The 16658-nt window shown below is 45.3% G+C and overlaps 1 protein-coding gene across 5 annotated transcripts in view; it reads right to left on the bottom strand.

Moving 5' to 3' along the window:
* CALN1 (calneuron 1) overlaps positions 1–16658 on the bottom strand; it is a 536579-nt gene that overhangs the window by 246892 nt on the left and 273029 nt on the right. For all 5 annotated transcript variants that reach the window (XM_061401838.1, XM_061401834.1, XM_061401835.1 and 2 more), the window contains one exon: positions 1975–2118. In XM_061401838.1, coding sequence (XP_061257822.1) covers positions 1975–2118 — 144 coding nt within the window. The remainder of the gene's footprint in view (positions 1–1974; positions 2119–16658) is intronic.

Here is a 16658-nt window from a genome sequence, read left to right as displayed (position 1 = left end):
AAATGTTGCTAAGTCCATTTGCTTTTAGTCCATCTGACCATGTTTTATTTTGCTAAGTTATGAGAGAAGACTCAAAGGCACAAAAACCTTCTTAATTCTACAAAGAAGATAGGTTAAAATTTCTATTATTTTAAGGAAGAAACTCTTTTTTCCTGGAAGTGTTTCTCTGAAATGATGATGGGAATCCAGGGAAGAGATTTTGCTATACAACATGTGCTTTGCTCCAGCTTTTCAGAAATATTGGGCTAGCCAAAAGTTCATCTGGGTTTTCCCATAGGATGGTGCAGAAAAACCCAAAAGAATTTTTTGGCCAATCCAGTACCTCTAACTATAAAGCAAAGTCGAATCAGGCCTGCAAAGACCCAGAGAGTCACAATCAATCAGAGATGTAAGGACAGAGCCAGCACTCCATGTACAACTGAACATCCCTGATAGAACATCTCTTTCCTGAACCAGAAAATAAATGCCCACAGCTGCACTTGGTGGTTGGGACTGGGGTCCATTCACCATACAGTCACCATTAAATTATCATTTTTCCAACAAACCAGCAAGATAACAGGACACAGCTGTGTTCAATTAGTCTGCAGACCAATCAAACCCCTCACTACCAGGGTCTTCATCTGTCTCTCCCAAAAGACACCCTGCCCCATCCTCTGTTTCCATTTAGCTGGCCTTTACTTCATGTTCTACACAAGAATCCCCAAAGTCTACCACTTTGAACCCCTTACACCTGGGATCAAGCTGCTTTCCAGAGAGGGAGAGTGTGTGTTGAAAAAACAAAATTAGGGGACTTTTCTGGCAGTCCAGTGGTTAAGACTTCACCTTCCAATGCAAGGAATACAGGTTCAATCTCTGGCTGGGGAGCTAAGATCCCACATGCCTCGTGGCCAAAAACCCAAAACATAAAACAGAAGCGATAATATAACAAATTCAATAAAGACTTTTTAAAAAATGGTCCACATCCAAAAAAAAAAAAAACCTAAAATAAGAAAGCTGCTTTCTGGACCTTCGGCCAAGGCAGGAAGGTCATAGCCAGTTTGGGATAAACTCCTAGGGTTTTAGAGCAGGAAAGAATCTTAAGGATCATCAAATGCAGTCATTTTCCAGAACCGTTTAAGGATAGTGAAACACTTTCCCCCAATGAGACTGTATGTAGAAACCAGTGTGTAAAAGAGAGAAAAGAAGCTGTTATAGCCAAAAAATGGAATGTGATTTAGCAATAAAATGCAGTGAAATAGTGATACATGCTACACTATGGATGAACCTTACAAATATTACGGTAAGTGAAGGAAGTCAGTCACAAAGGACCGTGTATCCCATGATCCAGAAGAGCTAAGTCCATAGAGACAGAAAGTTGATTAGTGGTTGTCCAGGACTCGGTGAGGGATAGAGGGACAGCCTGGAGCATCCCATGGACAGAGGAGCCTGGTGGGCTACCGTCCATGGGGTAAAGAGTTGGACATGACTGAGCAACTAACAGTTTCACTTTCAGAGGGAATGGAGGTGATAATTCAGAGGTACAGGGTTTCTTTCAGGGTGATGAAAATGTTCTAAAATTGATAATGCTATTGGTTGCACAAATCTGTGATACACTCAAAGCCACTGAATTACACAGGTTGCACAGGTGAATCTTAGGGTGTGTGAATTCTGTCTCAACAAAGCTATTTTGAAAATGAAACAGAATCATTTTCACTGCTCCACCAGCCAGGGCCGCCCCCCTCACTCGGCTCCCTCTAGTGGCCCCAGAGCCACCTCTGCAGACCCCTGGAGGTCTGTGGAATGTGGTTTGAAAAACCCAGATTTGGTTCAAGTTTCCATGCCCGAAATGTAAGCCAGGACATGAATCCAAGTCTTTTGACTCCAAGTCTCTATTTTGCAAGGCCCTTCAAACCCAAGATCTCTGATGAGTCCTGGCTCATCCCAGGGGATGGGGATGGGGGTAGGGGGTGGGGATGCTGTGGGCTCCAGTCTCACCGTCCATGTCCAGGCGTTGCATGATGATGGCCAGCTCCACCTCACTTGGCATGTACCCCAAAGAGCGCATGGCCATGCCCAGCTCCTGCTTGGAGATGAACCCATTTCCGTCTCGGTCCAGAACCCGGAAGGCCTCTCGGATCTCTACAACAGAAAAGCAGAGAAAGTCCAATGGTCACAAGGCATGGTTGACTGCAGGGGTCCCCAGCCCCCGTTAGGAACTAGACATGAGCAGTGGGCCAGCAAGTAAAGTTTTATCTGTTGCTCCCCATCGCTCACATTACCACCTGAACCACACCTGCCCCTTACCCCACCATCCATGGAAAAATTGTCTTCTGTTGTCAAAAGGGTTGGGGACCACCGCTCTACTGCATTGAAATGATAGGCAACTGTCTGCAGAAAACTCCTAATTACTTTACAAAGAGTGATGTGTCAAAACCCTTTAACCTGATTAAAAAAAGGTGGTGGCCAGAAGAGGAAGAAAAAAAGACAGAAAAGACGGGGAGGGAAGGGGGTAAGAAACAAACAAATAAAAAAAAAAAAACAGAAAAACAACTTTGGAAGGAGGAGATAACTAACCCTAAGCAGCTAACATAATGTAGTGTTGTGTTAGTCGCTCAGTTGTGTCTGATTCTTTGCGACCCCATGGACTGTAGCCCTCCAGGCTCCTCTGTCCATGGAATTTTCCAGACAAGAATACTGGAGTGGGTTGCCATTCCCTTCTCCAAGGGATCTTCCCAACTCAGGGATCAAACCTAGGTCTACTGAATTGCAGGCAGATTCTTTACCATCTGAGTCACCAGGAACGCCCAACACAAAGTAGGGGGTGCACAATTATACAGGAGTCCCAGCTGGGAATCGCATTAGCCATGGACACTCCCCGGCAAGGCTGAGGTTTCTCTTTCAGTGGGGATAAGACGGGAAGACAGTGACCTCCCAGCTTGGGCTAGGGAGGAACGGAGAATGAGAGTCCCCGTTGCAGACTTACATTCAGCTCCCTGCTGCCACAGAGCTGTGCAGAAAGCTTTCTCAACCTCCTAGGAGGACAGGAGTTAAGTATCCTGCTGTTTTTATTTCATTCCTCTAATTTACAGCTGTTTTATGGCTATAAACAACCTCAGATCAATAAGAGTGTCATAAAAGCCCCAGAGGCATCTTTAATCACATTCTCTGGGGCTGGCAGAGAACTTGACTCTACCATCAAGAAGGTCATTTCCCCCAGTAGGGGGACGCCCATCCTCTTACCCACCACCAGAGCTACTCTGCTTTCCAAACCCAGAGTCCCTCCCTCCAGAGCCCTGATCTCTCTTCGCCTTCTGTTCATCGTGGGTTGGCTAAGCATTTCCTAACACCTCACACTCCTGTGAGGCATGAGAATTCGATTTGAGATCACAGTCTAGAGATGAGAGGTACGTCAATTGTATCTGAGCACCAGACATGGACAGCTTTGATTTTTCATCAATAAATCCAGTGTGAGCTCAGCTGCGGCAGCTGCCAGCACTCATCGGGGCCATTCAACAAGCTGCCTTTACCTGAGGAGCACGGGAGTTAGGACTGCAGAGAATAAAGACAGTGATCTGCCCAGCATCGTGGTTCCCCTCCAGAGACCCATACTCTAGGTAGGAAGATAAGATCCAGTCAAAAACTTGCAGGAACTCTGAACTAATGCAAGACATCGGCCCTAGCCATTTACAGTTGTCCCTTGGTATTGGTAGGGGATTGGTTCCAGGACCCTGTGCATACCAAAATCCACAGATGCTCAAGTCCCCTAATATAAAATGTATAAAATGGAATTGGGTAGCTAGACCTTGTATCCTCGGGTTCAGCATCCATGAAGGGCCAACTGTAGTTACCACTTCTCTAAATATCTAACTATCCTCCCAGCAAGCACACTGAACCCTAACCCAGGCATGCTTTTCCTTTCCTCTTTGCATTAATTTCCTGTGGTTCCTTTAATCAATCACACAAATGTAGTAGCTTAAAACAACAGAAATTTATTCTGTCACAATCTGGAGGCTACAAATCTGAAATCAGGTGGTAAAGAACCCTCCTGCCAAAGCAGGAAACGTAAGAGACACAGGTTCAATTCCTGGGTCAGGAAGATCCCTTGGAGGAGGGCATGGCAAACCATTCCAGTATTCTTGTCAGGAGAATCCTATGGACAGAGGAGCCTGGCGGGCTACAGCCCAAAGGGTAGCAAAGAGTCCGACACGACTGAGTGATTTAATATGCACGCTTGGACCAAAATCAAGATGAGGACAGACTACCCTCCCCCAGAGGCTCCAGGGAAGATTCTTTTCCCACTTTTTCCTACAAGTCTACTTTCCTTGGCTTGTGGCTGCAAGGCTCCAATCTCTGCCCTGCGGTTACCTTCTCTTCATCTGTCTTTGATCTCCCTTTGCCTGCCTCTTACAAGGACACTTGTGCTTTCATTTAGAGACCACCATATAATCCAGGATAAACTCCTCAACTCAAGATCCTTAATTTATTGGCAGCTGCAAAGACCATTTTTTCCAAAGTAACATTTATAAGTTCTAGGCTTGAGGATCTGATTCCTTTGGGGATTGTTTTTCAGACCTCTGCACTCTCCCAGCCAGTTCTTCCACCTGAAACACCTTGACATCCTCTTTACCTGCCCAAATCACATTGGTCCTCCAAGGCCAAGTCAGGGGTTGTGTGTTTCACAGCAATGCCCTCACTCACCACAGCCAAGTTACCTCCCTCACTACTGATTGGTCAGCAGGACATTTACTACTGCCTCATGACACCTAGCCCATACCACCTAGAAATATGAGGAAATCAAGGTGCCGAAATCATGGCTTCTGTGAGCTACAAGTGCCTTGTACATTTCATTCAAGGCTGTAAGTTCCCACCTATGTGCTGAAGGAGGCGCTAGACAGACAGCTGTTCAATAGATGATGATTCTGAACAAGTAAGCACCAGATATCAGCAGCAGATTCATTATCGATACTAATTCAGCATGCTGGATGCGTTCCATGAATAAATGTGTGCTCCAGCAGAAGGAAGACTAGTCTGGGAGTCAGGACCTTGGGCTCCCAGCCAGGCCTATTAGCGAATTAGGTCTGCAGCCAAACCCTGAGGCCTTGGTTTGTTCATGTGTAAAATGAACCAGGTTGGCCAAGAGACTCCGTGAGGTCCTTTGAGCCCCTTTCTAAGGATCCGTGGACATCGTTACAGTATTTAAAAGAAGAATAGGAAGCCTGTGTTCTTCTTCATACCCTATTAATCTGCTGTTCAAACACCCCTCTTTTTTCCACTGATGATACAGAAAACATTTTAGCCCTTTCCAAATTCTGAATTAAGGGGTTTGTCTGCATGTTTAGACTTTTCTCGTCAATGAGACATGCCCAAGATTATCTAAAGCAGCCATATGTTTTCCAACCATGTGTTGGGTGGACCTAAAACAGCTTACAGCCAGTGCTCAGCTCGAGATCATGGCACGCAGCACTCAAGGACGAGGGCAGAGGTAATGCCTCACTCGGCCTAAGTCCAGACACTGAGGGTAGGGGGATGTAGACGGAGGGTCTCCTGAGATGGGAATCAGCTCACAAAGAAGTCCATCCAGTCCCCATGATCAGGGCAGCCCTGTCCCTCAGCCTCAATATCCCCATCTGAAAACTGGGTTGGGCTGGATCTCCTTCCAGCCTCTGTGACAGGGTTTTACAACAGGTCTTACAAAACCGTGCAACAGTAGAAAATTTCAGATGATGATAGGACCCTTGCTGGGGTCCCAGGTGGGCCAGCCTGATGGCCAGCTGCAGGCTGAGCCCTGCCCCTGCTCTCTGGACCACTTCCTTTCCAAGGCACCATCTCCTCTTCCCATCCCTCTGACTCCATCCTCAACTCTGGGCTAATGCTGTCGCACTGAAGGATGATCCCCTTCTGTTGATAGGGCCTGGCCTCAGCCCTGTGGTCCCTCTGCATGCCCTAGATCTTACCAGGGAAAGAGCCTGCATCCTGACATTAGCTACTCCAGAGGGCTTGGTTAGGGATGTTTGAGAATATGACCTGGAAGTGAGAGCCTTGGTGGCTACACCCTAAGTTGCCTCACCTCTGGACTGTTGGATTTGGTAACTCAGACCTCAGACGGGGATCCCTCCGGAACTGCCCTGCTTGGAGGAACATGTTCCTTCGAGGCCCCAAATCCCCATGGTTTTCCTGTTTGCAATATGCATCCAGGCTGGCCCTGCTTCAGCCCAGGACAGGATGGAGAAGAAACAGCTCAGCTCAGAGTTCTGTTTTCTTTGGCCCCAGGTCAGTGGGACAAAGTCATCCTTCTCTGTTTGCTCCCAAGGGGACTTTCCCGGCAGTTCAGTGGTTAGGACTCCAAGCTTCCACTGCAGGGGATGCAGGTTCTATCTCTGACTGAGGAACTAAGATCCCACATGACATGTGGTGCCACCAAAAAAAGGAAAAAAGCTGGAGCTTTGGGGAAAAAAATCAACAAAATTGATAACTCTTAAGAAATAATCAAGCAATAAATTATTTTTTAAAAAAAGAATATCTACCTCTGTTGTGTGTGTGTGTGTGCACATGCGTACGAATGCACAGAAGCAGACAAAGCCTACTAACTTATTTTTCTTTCAAAATAACAGAAGGGGTGAGGGGGAAGGTACAAAACTAGAAATCCATAATGGGAGCCTCTGGACATTTAATCTTTCCAGTGAAGGGAAAGCCCAGGAAACGAGAAGCTTATTAGAAGGAAATGGGTCTTGCAGTCTGAGACATGTGATGTGTGCCTCATTTTGTTTTTAATAGCAGAACAGGGTGTGAGAAATATGCCCATAAAACGGCGGAGACATGGGAGCAGGCCGGATCTTTCTGCCTCCGGCTGCAGACAGCCAGGGTGCAGCACGAAGGGGCTCTGGCCACCTTCCACATCCTCGGGAAGTGGAGACCACAGATCAAGTTTTCAAGAACGACTCAGTCACGTGGTGTGCTTTCCACTGGAATGTATCCCCTCTTTAGGATGAAGTCCCTTGTGCTCCAGAGTTATATAACCATGCTGTGCTTTTGGTCTTTGATTGCATTGCAGTCTCACGCAACATGTGCACACCAGGCACCAGCATGGCCAATTCTACCCCATCTAAGATGCCTTGTGGACCACAGGAGGGACATCTATGATGGCCACAGGAGCCTGTCCAACTGTCATTGTGTGGAGTACAAAAGGTAACATTGTAAGACACATCTTCTGAAAAAAGGATTCCATTCTCTGCCTGTGGAATCTTCTAGAATCAAAGTCTGCACTCCCACAAGGATCTGAGCCTCTTCTCCTTGGAATGAGGCTAATGTTCTGAAGCCAAGCAAGACCTGGGATAGAAATGGTCCTGCTCTAGAGACCGAGAGATGTACAGTGCATTATGCCAGCAAATCTATTTTCTTAAATATATCTGGAGCCACCACTGGTACCTGCTACATTCTGACCCAATGCCTTCTGAGAACCATGCTTTGGTTCCATGATGCTCTCTAGGGTCATAGCCAATTCAGGCAGAAACAATGGTGGAGGCACATCAGTCAAGCCACCTAAACAGAGTGTGTATCAGATGAAATCCAGATACCAGGCAGAGTCAGTATTTATCTGCTAATGGTCTAGCTCTGAAGAATCAGCTGAAATTCATTGTGCTAACTGGCAAACTCAAATCAGTAATGAAGAACAATCTTTCCTATCTCATTTCTCATTAGCTTGAAATCTGTTTATTATCCACAGAAAGGTATGTTTAGGAAGCACTTGGGTTTTAACCACAAAATGTGAGGTCTTTACCAATGAATAAGATGCCTTCTTTTGATTCACATCATTGAGAAACTGCAAAACTGGAGAGATACAGCTCAGTAAGGCTAGGCGAGCAATTATGAACTAGTAACACAAATGCCAAAGAATTGACACTTTTGAACTGTGGTGTTGGAGAAGACTCGTGAGAGTCCCTTGGACTGCAAGGAGATCAAACCAGTCAATACTAAAGGAAATCAGTCCTGAATATCCATTGGAAGCACTGATGCTGAAGCTGAAACTCCAATACTTTGGCCACCTGATGTGAAGAACTGACTCATTGGAAAAGACCCTGATGCTGGGAAAGACTGAAGACAGGAGAAGGGGATGACAGAGGATGAGCTGGTTGGATGGCATCACCAACTCGATGGACATGAGTTTGAGCAAGTTCTGGGAGTTGGTGATGGACAGGGAGGCCTGGCACGATGCAGTCTACGGGGTGACAAAGAATCAGACATGACTGGGTGACTGAACTGAACTGACTGAACTGAACACAAACACACCAGATTATAAGATACAAGTCTGGAGCTCGTTATTTGGGAGAAATAATAGGACAGGGGCTGAGCCAATGACAAAAGAGATTTAGAAAAGTTTCCCCCTTTTCGATGAAAAACAACAAATGCATATGTAGAAATGACTAATACAACCATTCATTCACTGAATAGTTACTGCATAATTATCATATGCCAGATGCAATCCTGAGATATACAGGGAGCCAAAGAAACTTTCCAGGCTCTGAAAAGCTTACATTCTAGTTGGAGAGACAGAGGGTGACCAGATATTCATAACAGAGAATGACAAGCACAATAATACAAGTCTACATAAATCTCATGGAAGTCCTTCCTTAGGACAGAGACAGCTCTGTGAAATCTTTTGAATCTTAAGGCCACAGAGAGAAGGGAAAGGAGGCTGACTGGGGAAAATGTACCAAGATGGGTATGTTCAACATGGCTGCACAGTGGTTATAGAAACATCGAGAGACAAAGGGGAAGAAGTCTTACGCTAAGACAAGACTGAAAGAGCCCTAGAAGCCACCCAAGCTTTACCTTATAGGCCAGGGGTTGGCAAATCTGTCTGTGGCCAAATCTGGTCTACCACCCTGTTTGTCAATAAAGCTTTATTGGAACACAGCCATGGCCATTTTCTGACATACAGTTATCCATTGTCGACTGCTTTGGGACCACAAAAACAGAACTGAGTCATTGGGATGGGGAAGGTTTGGCTTACAAAGCCTAAAATGTTGACTTTGGCTTTTTAAAGTTTGTTGACATCTGTTGTATGTCACAGAGAGTTCTCAGCAGTTCTAAATTTAAAAAAAAGAGAGAGAGAGAGAGAAAGAAAGGATCAGATTGGTTTGTAAACCGAGGGCTGGCAAAGACTATGTGGTAAAGACTATGGTGACAAGGAATGAGAAGCAGAGCCCTTACCTGAGGCTGTCACGGAGGCTAAGTGTGGATAAGAACCTAGAGCTGCCCCTATAGCTTCTGGGAGGGGCAGAGAGACTTCTGAGTGGTCAGGTCAGGTCACCTGAGTGTCCCCAGGTTACAAGAGGGATGAGTTGAGGATGATGCTGAGGATTCTAGCGTGCCTGATGGAGTGAGCAGTGACGATATTAACTGAGAGAATTCAGGAGGAAGCACAGGGTTTCAGAGAGGGGAGGAACATGGTATTTGGCCACCTGGAGTCCAGGGCCCTGAGAGATACCCAACCAGTCAGGTCTGGTGAATACACAGAAATACAGGACTAGCCTTTGGAGATGGTGATACTGAAAATATGATGAAGATGAAAATAGGAATAGAATGACCATAATTGCATAAAAAATGCTAGTTCAATCCTGGTGCAGGTTTTAGTGCGAATGAGTTCCAATTTAATCATAATCAATCAATCTGCAAATACAACTAATTGGTTTCAGTAATTAGGGAACGACAGAGGTGAGAGCTGAGGCAGCAAGGCAGCGGGGCTCTGAAAGAGGAGGGAAACATGCTGGGAGGAGGCAGGGATGCAAAGAGGAGTGTCCTGCATTGAATAGTGCTGATGCCAACAGATGGGGGCAAGATAAGGGTTATGATGCTGCTTCTTTTAATTCACTTTTTAACCTAGCTTTCTTGGTACATTTTAAAGAGGGTTAAAGGAGCCTCCTGGTGGCTCAGAAGGTAAAGAATCCACCTGCACTGCAGGAGACCAGGGTTTGATTCCTGGGTCAGGAAGATCCCCTGGAGAAGGAAATGGCAAACCTATTCCAGTATTCTTGTCTGGGAAATCCCATGGACAGAAAAGCCTGGCAGGCTACAGTGCATGGGTTGCAAAGAGCTGGACACAACTTAGCGATTAAACAACAAAGGACCCTCACTCCTAGTTATTTGCTATTTGAGATGTGATTGCATTCATTTCAATAAATGCTCATTTATTGACTGTTCCTCCCTGAGACTATAACAGTATCTGGGATCTACAGTTAGAATTCAGGGTTAAGCATGGCTCCTGTAAGTTCCCTGGCCACCCCTGATCCCACTCTGGCTCATCAGGAATCACTGTTAACCCTGAGGGCAGGCAAGAGGCAGTGTTGGGGAAAACAGTTCAAAGGCACAGTGCTCGAGGCTGGTGGGACAATGGTTCAAGGTCCATACTGTGGATCCCTGGTGTCACTACGCTCCTGGCCTTTCTCCTTACCTCAGGGCTCAAATGATACCCTGAATTCACAAATCAAGCCAACTCCCTCCCTAGCTAGCATTTGGAAAGAAAAGCTTGTCAGTTATTTACTAGGTGGAGAAATTACAGACCGAATAGGTCACGAAAAGTAATCATTCTTTCTTAACATAGGGCAGCAGAAAGCCAGGGGCATTTCTAAGGGTTTAGGAGCTAGATCAGAGTTTATTTGTCCCCAAAGTTTACATCTCCATAGATTTAAGCTGAATTGATTTTAACATGCCAGGTCTGTTGAAGCTAATGGAAAATTCCCCAACAGCAAAAGAACAAAGCAAATGAGAACTGAAAGTAACAATGAAAGCCCATCTGGACCATGGGCTCCCAGTGATGGACTGACTGCCCAGCATGGATGAAAGGAGAGCCATTAAACTGATTTGAATATGGATGAGAGTGAGCATTGTCAGAGGGTCTCTGTACTGAAAAACAGCGTGAAGAGTGAAGAAGAAAGGAAGAGGACATCAAGCAAGGCAGCAGTTTTCTTTGTCTTGAGAGATTCTGGACTTGACCTCTGTCTGGGATGGGGACAACCCCCGTCAAAAGACTAGAGCTAGATCTGCAGAGGAATGCTACATTTTCTAGTTCCCAGGTGGCTCAGTGGTAAAGAAACTACCTGCCAATGTAGAAGACACAAGAGACATGGGTTCGATCCCTGGGTTGGAAAGATCCCCTGAAGTAGGAAATGGCAACCCACTCCAGTATTTCTGCCTGGAAAATTCCATGGACAGAGGAACTTGGCAGGCTACAGTCCTTGAGGTCACAAAAGAATCGAACACATTAATTGATGCTTTTTACAAAAAAGCCTCCAAAATATAAAGGAAAAAAAATCTATAATTCACTGGCAAGTAATAACCATTGTTAATATATATTAGGGTGCTTTATTCCAAACTTTTTAATGTACAAATATCCTTAATTAAATTGGGATCAAGCTCTCTCTAGAGCTTTATTTTTTTTTTTTCATTTCAATCTTCCATATTGTTAAGTAGTCTTTAAAACATCATTTTTGATGGCTGTGTAGTATTCCATTAAATCATGATAGCCAAACTGATATCACCAAACTCCTAGTGTGGGTCATTTAGATCATTTCTGATTTTAAATAATGCTGCAGTGGAAATCTTTGTACATAAATTTTCATGCATTTTGATGTTTATCTCCTTCAGATGATATCCTAGGAACAGAACTATTAGGTCAAAGGCAAAAACTCTTTTAAGGTATTTAATAGATATCGCCAAATTGCCCTCTATGATTCATTTCTACTCATACCACTTCTGACATCAAATGTGTCAGAGTTTTCCCCACACCAACTAATTCTCCAGTTCTCTGGATACTAATCTGTTGTCCAATGATTTAGTCTAATTCTGACACTAACTACTTAGAGTCAGTGCAGACCCTGAAGCTTAAGTCCCCCAAAACTGTCCTCACTTTAAATGCCAGTCACAAGTCTAGGTCATCTGGATTTATGACCAGCTGGCTATAATGTCAAGGGTTCCCACAAGTCCTCTTTGGATTTAATAATTTGCTAGAATAGCTCACGGAATTCATAAAAGCTCCTTATTTACATTGACTGGTTTATTATACAAGGTCGAACTTGGGAACAGCCAAATGGAAGACACACATAGGACCAGGTAAAGCGGTTGCAGAGCTTCCATATCCTTTCTGGGCTCACCACCCTCCCAGCACCTTGATGTACTCACAAATCTGAAAGCTTTCCAAACCCCATCATCTAGGGTTTTTATTGGAGGTTCCATTATGTAAGCATAGTTGATTGAATCTTTGGCCATTGGCAACACAATTCAATCTCCAGACCCTTTTCTCTCCCTGGAGGTCACTGAGTGAGTCAAAGATGCTCAGTCATGTCCAACTCTTTGCAACCCCATGCACTGTTGCCCGCCAGGCTCTTCTGTCCATGGAATTCTCCCGGCAAGAATACTGGAGTGAGTTGCCATTCCTTTCCCCAGGGGACTGTCACTTGATGGGGTTAAAAGTTCCAACCTTCCAATCATGCCTTGGTCTTTCTGGCCACCAGCCCCCATCCTGAAGCTATCTAGGGACCCCAGCCACCAGTCATTTCCTTAGCATACAAATGACACTCTCATCACTTCAGAGGTTCCAAGGGTTTCAGGAGTTCTGGGCCAGGAACTAGGGAGGAAGACCAAATACATATTTCTTATTATATCATAATATCATACTCTCCAAAAAAGGTAGTATCAGTCCTTACCATCCTCCATTTTCATCATTTCTATGCATAGAAACCCAATCTCCTATGAGATATACTGTTCATCCTGCCATTCTGAAGTTCAATATCCAGATGATTATAATGGGAGGCTTCAGGAAAAGGGAGACAATTCAGATATTGTCTCAAAAAGACCTGCAGGGTAACTGCAGGACCTGAGTGGACCCTACACTCAGCACAGAGCCTGGCCCAAAGGATGTGCCCAGAAAACACCCACACTCATGGCTGAGATGAGGAAACTGAGGCTCAGAGAGAAGAAAGGGGCTCCCCTAATATGAGAGGAGCAGGGATAAGAGGGGAGAGACCTGCCCTCCTGGCTTTAGGTCAGGACTGTTTCCAGGGCAGGATGCTGGGTTGTTCCTCTATGAGGAGATGGACCAACTCCCACAGCCCAGCAGACTAGCTGCATCCTGGGAACAAGCCTGGTGCTTCTCCCCAGAAGGAGTTATTTCTCACAAAGACCCATTTCTCCCACAGCAACAAGCACCTTCTCAGGGAAATAGCCCAAGGCAGAAAACAGCCATCGTACCATTTGGCACATAAGGCAGTATTGCATGGATCTGCAAGCAGCAAATTGAGTGGAATTTATCTGTGAGCAACATGGTAATAATCAATATAATTAATTTTTCATTAAGTCACACTGTTCCTAAGCTGAATATCCTGAGATCAGAGACTAATCAGCATCTGAGAAATCTGTGGATTTAGCACTGATATGGTGGCCAGAAGAGCAAGATCCAAGTTCCAGAAATAAACCTGAAGCAAATTGCATGGAGAGAAGGAGAAGGCCTCTCAGGCACGGCTCAACCCTCCCCTCCCTGGGGTCTTGAAAATCCTCTGGAAAAACTAAGTTTATCTTCGTGTTGTTCAATTCAACTCAACCCAACAAATATTTCTTGGGCACCGACTGTGTCAGGCACCCTTCTGAGTGCTGCTGGAGACCAGGCCCCAGGACACCAAGGTATAATAGCAAACAGGGGACTCCCTGGTGGCCCAATACTTGAGAATCCATCTGCCAATGTGGAGGACACAGGTTCAATCCTTGGTCAGGGAACTAGGATCCCACATACTGCAGGGCAACTAAGCTCGTGTGCCACAGCTACTGAGCCCAAATGCCCTAGAGCCCGTGCTCTGTAAGAGAAGCGACCACAGTGAGAAGCCCGAGCACTGAGCACTGCAGCTAGAGAAAGCCCACACACGGCAACAAACACCCAACACGACCAAGTAAATAAATCTTTTAAAAAATAATAATAGAAAACAGGACATCGGTCAGGCAGAGGTGGGGCCCTGACCAAAGCCCCCAGTGGGAAGGAACTGTGGAGGATAGCTTAGTGGCTGGAACTCTGATTCTTTTTCTGGCTCTCACAAAGCATTATTCTAGAAACCAAGTCTTTTCCCTGACCTCTGGAATCTCTCCTAGGCTGAAGACAGAAAACAACTTTCTAACAAAAAACGAACCACTAAACCCAAGAAGCTGAAGCTCCAATACTTTGGCCACCTGATGCAAGGAGCCAACTAATTAGAAAAGACCCTGATGTTGGGAAAGACTGAGGTCAGGAGGAGAAGGGGATGACAGAGGATGAGATGGTTGGATGGCATCACCAACACAATAGACATGAGTTTGAGCAAACTCCAGAAGATGGTGAAGGACAGGGAAGCCTGACATGCTGCAGTCCACGGGGTCATAGAGTCAGACATGACTTAGCAACTGAACAACAACAAAATCCAAGAAAACAAGAGGGGCTCTTTTATGGTTTTGTTTTTTAATGAGGCAAAAATTATTTTTAAAGGCAATACAGCTTTGAATTTTTTTGTGTTTTATTTTTGTTTTTTAAATTTTGTTGGAGTATAGATGATTTACAATTTTGTATTAGTTTCAGGTGTAAAGTGATTCAGTTATACATACACGTATGTCCACTCTTTTTTAGATTCTGTTTCCATATAGGCCGCTACAGAATATTGAGTACAGTTCCCTGCGCTATACAGCAGGTCCTTGTTAGTTATTCCTACCTTATAGGAATATATAGTAGTGTGCACATGTATGTTAACACATTATCGACTGGACATGTACTATGTCCTGTCAATAAATGCCACAGGCATTAGTTTCTGTAAAACCCCCCTGGTCAATAATGTGCTAACTGTAGGCTCCTGATTTATCCCTTCCTCCTTTTGTTTCCCCTTTGGGAACCATAAGTTTGTTTTCAATATAAGTTCTATTTCTGTTTTGTAAATAAGCTAATCTGCATCATTTCTAGATTCCACATATGAGTGATATTATGATATTTGGCTTCCCTTAGTATGATAATCTCTAGGCCCACCCATGTTGTAATACAGCTCTGTTTTGATTCTATCGATCCAGGCTTAATGAAAAGACTTGCAGCAGCCAGTGCACAGACTCAGGGAGCCAAGGAGGAGGCCTGGGTGGCTCACGAAGTGGACTCAGGACCTCCATTGTGACCCAGATGCTTCTGTTCACCACTAGGCAAGGGCAACCTCCAGGAAGCCCAGCCCCCAGTCCACCCTTCAGTGGAAGTGGAAGTGGGCTGCAAAAAGACAGTCAAAGAGCATGTCATGGACCTTCAGAGCGAAATACCTATGGCAATATCACACTTGGGTATTAAAATTGATGCCTCATAGCCACTCCCTAGCCAGGGAAAGCCAAGACAGCACATAGCCTTTTTAATTCCAATTCACAGTAACAAATGCATTGTACATCATGACAGATGTGTAATATAGTTGTAATATACACAGGGGAGGTGTATGAGTATATTAAGTTGAACCATACAAAATTGCTTTTATATAGGGGAAAAAAAAGGTCAAACAGCAGCAGTTTATCCTGGCTCCAGGTACTATGTAAAAGCTAAATCTGCTGTGTGTTTACTAGTCCCAGGCGCTGCTCTGAACGATCCTTGTCTATCAAGCTCATTTATTCCTGGCAACAACCCATGGATGATTGCCCTTCATCTCAGGCGATGTGGTTCTAAGTGTCAGGGCAGCGATTTGAGTGCACTCCTAAACTTCATTGTTGTTGCTCAGTCATGTCCAACTCTTTGCAGCCCCATGGAGTACAGCATGCCAGGCTTCCCTAAACTTCATAGTCTACCTCTTTAAACACATACTTCCTGAAAAGGACACACTTTTCCCACCTGTGACATATTTTAGTTTCTAGTCTATTTATTTCTTCTTATTTTTTTTCATGCATACCCCAGTCGGCAAGTTTGATCTCCCTCCTCATGCCTGGTTCAGGCCCCACATTTTGAGAAGCTCTGCCCTTGCCCTTGTCTGGGTTCCCCAGAGCAGTCTCTATGACTCTCTGGTACGATTTCAGACTCTCCCTAGCAGCCTCCAAGCTCCTCCTAGGATGCTCCGGGCATTTCTCTGTCTCCGCTAAATCAATGCCCTCCTCCCTCATGGCTGCTATCTTGGGACCATATCACTTCCCACTTCTGCACTGACCAGTCAGCTCTCATTCACTGCCACAAAGCAGCACAGCTACCCAGCTTTGCACCCCTGTCTACTTAACAGACATCTTTCTTGGGTCCCAGAGGGATGTTACATTCTGGAGAGTTAGAGGAAAGTCTTTGTTTTTTAGCACCCCCATAGGCCTACCAATCTTAGGACTCAAGACTTCCCCAGTGACAGGTTTAGTTTTAAGTCTGCTATTGCTGCTGCAGCTAAGTCACTTCAGTCGTGTCCGACTCTGTGCGACCCCATAGACGGCAGCCCACTAGGCTCCTCTGTCCCTGGGATTCTCCAGGCAAGAGTACCGGAGTGGGTTGCCAGTCTAAAACCTCCCAGTTGTGTCTCCAACCCCAATCTACTGTCTGCCCCCGCCCTCTGCCCTACCTGTAACAACATCACAGGGTGTGAGCAGCTTTTGGTAGGAAAAAGCTCTTTGCAGGAGGCCTCTTTGTCTTGTCACCAACCTCAAACCAGGCTCTTGTCATCCTCAGGCTCTAGCACTCC

The sequence above is a fragment of the Bos javanicus genome, chromosome 25 (genome assembly GCF_032452875.1).
Source record: "Bos javanicus breed banteng chromosome 25, ARS-OSU_banteng_1.0, whole genome shotgun sequence".
Taxonomy (NCBI): domain Eukaryota; kingdom Metazoa; phylum Chordata; class Mammalia; order Artiodactyla; family Bovidae; genus Bos; species Bos javanicus.
This window is presented reverse-complemented; position numbering and strand designations above follow the sequence as displayed.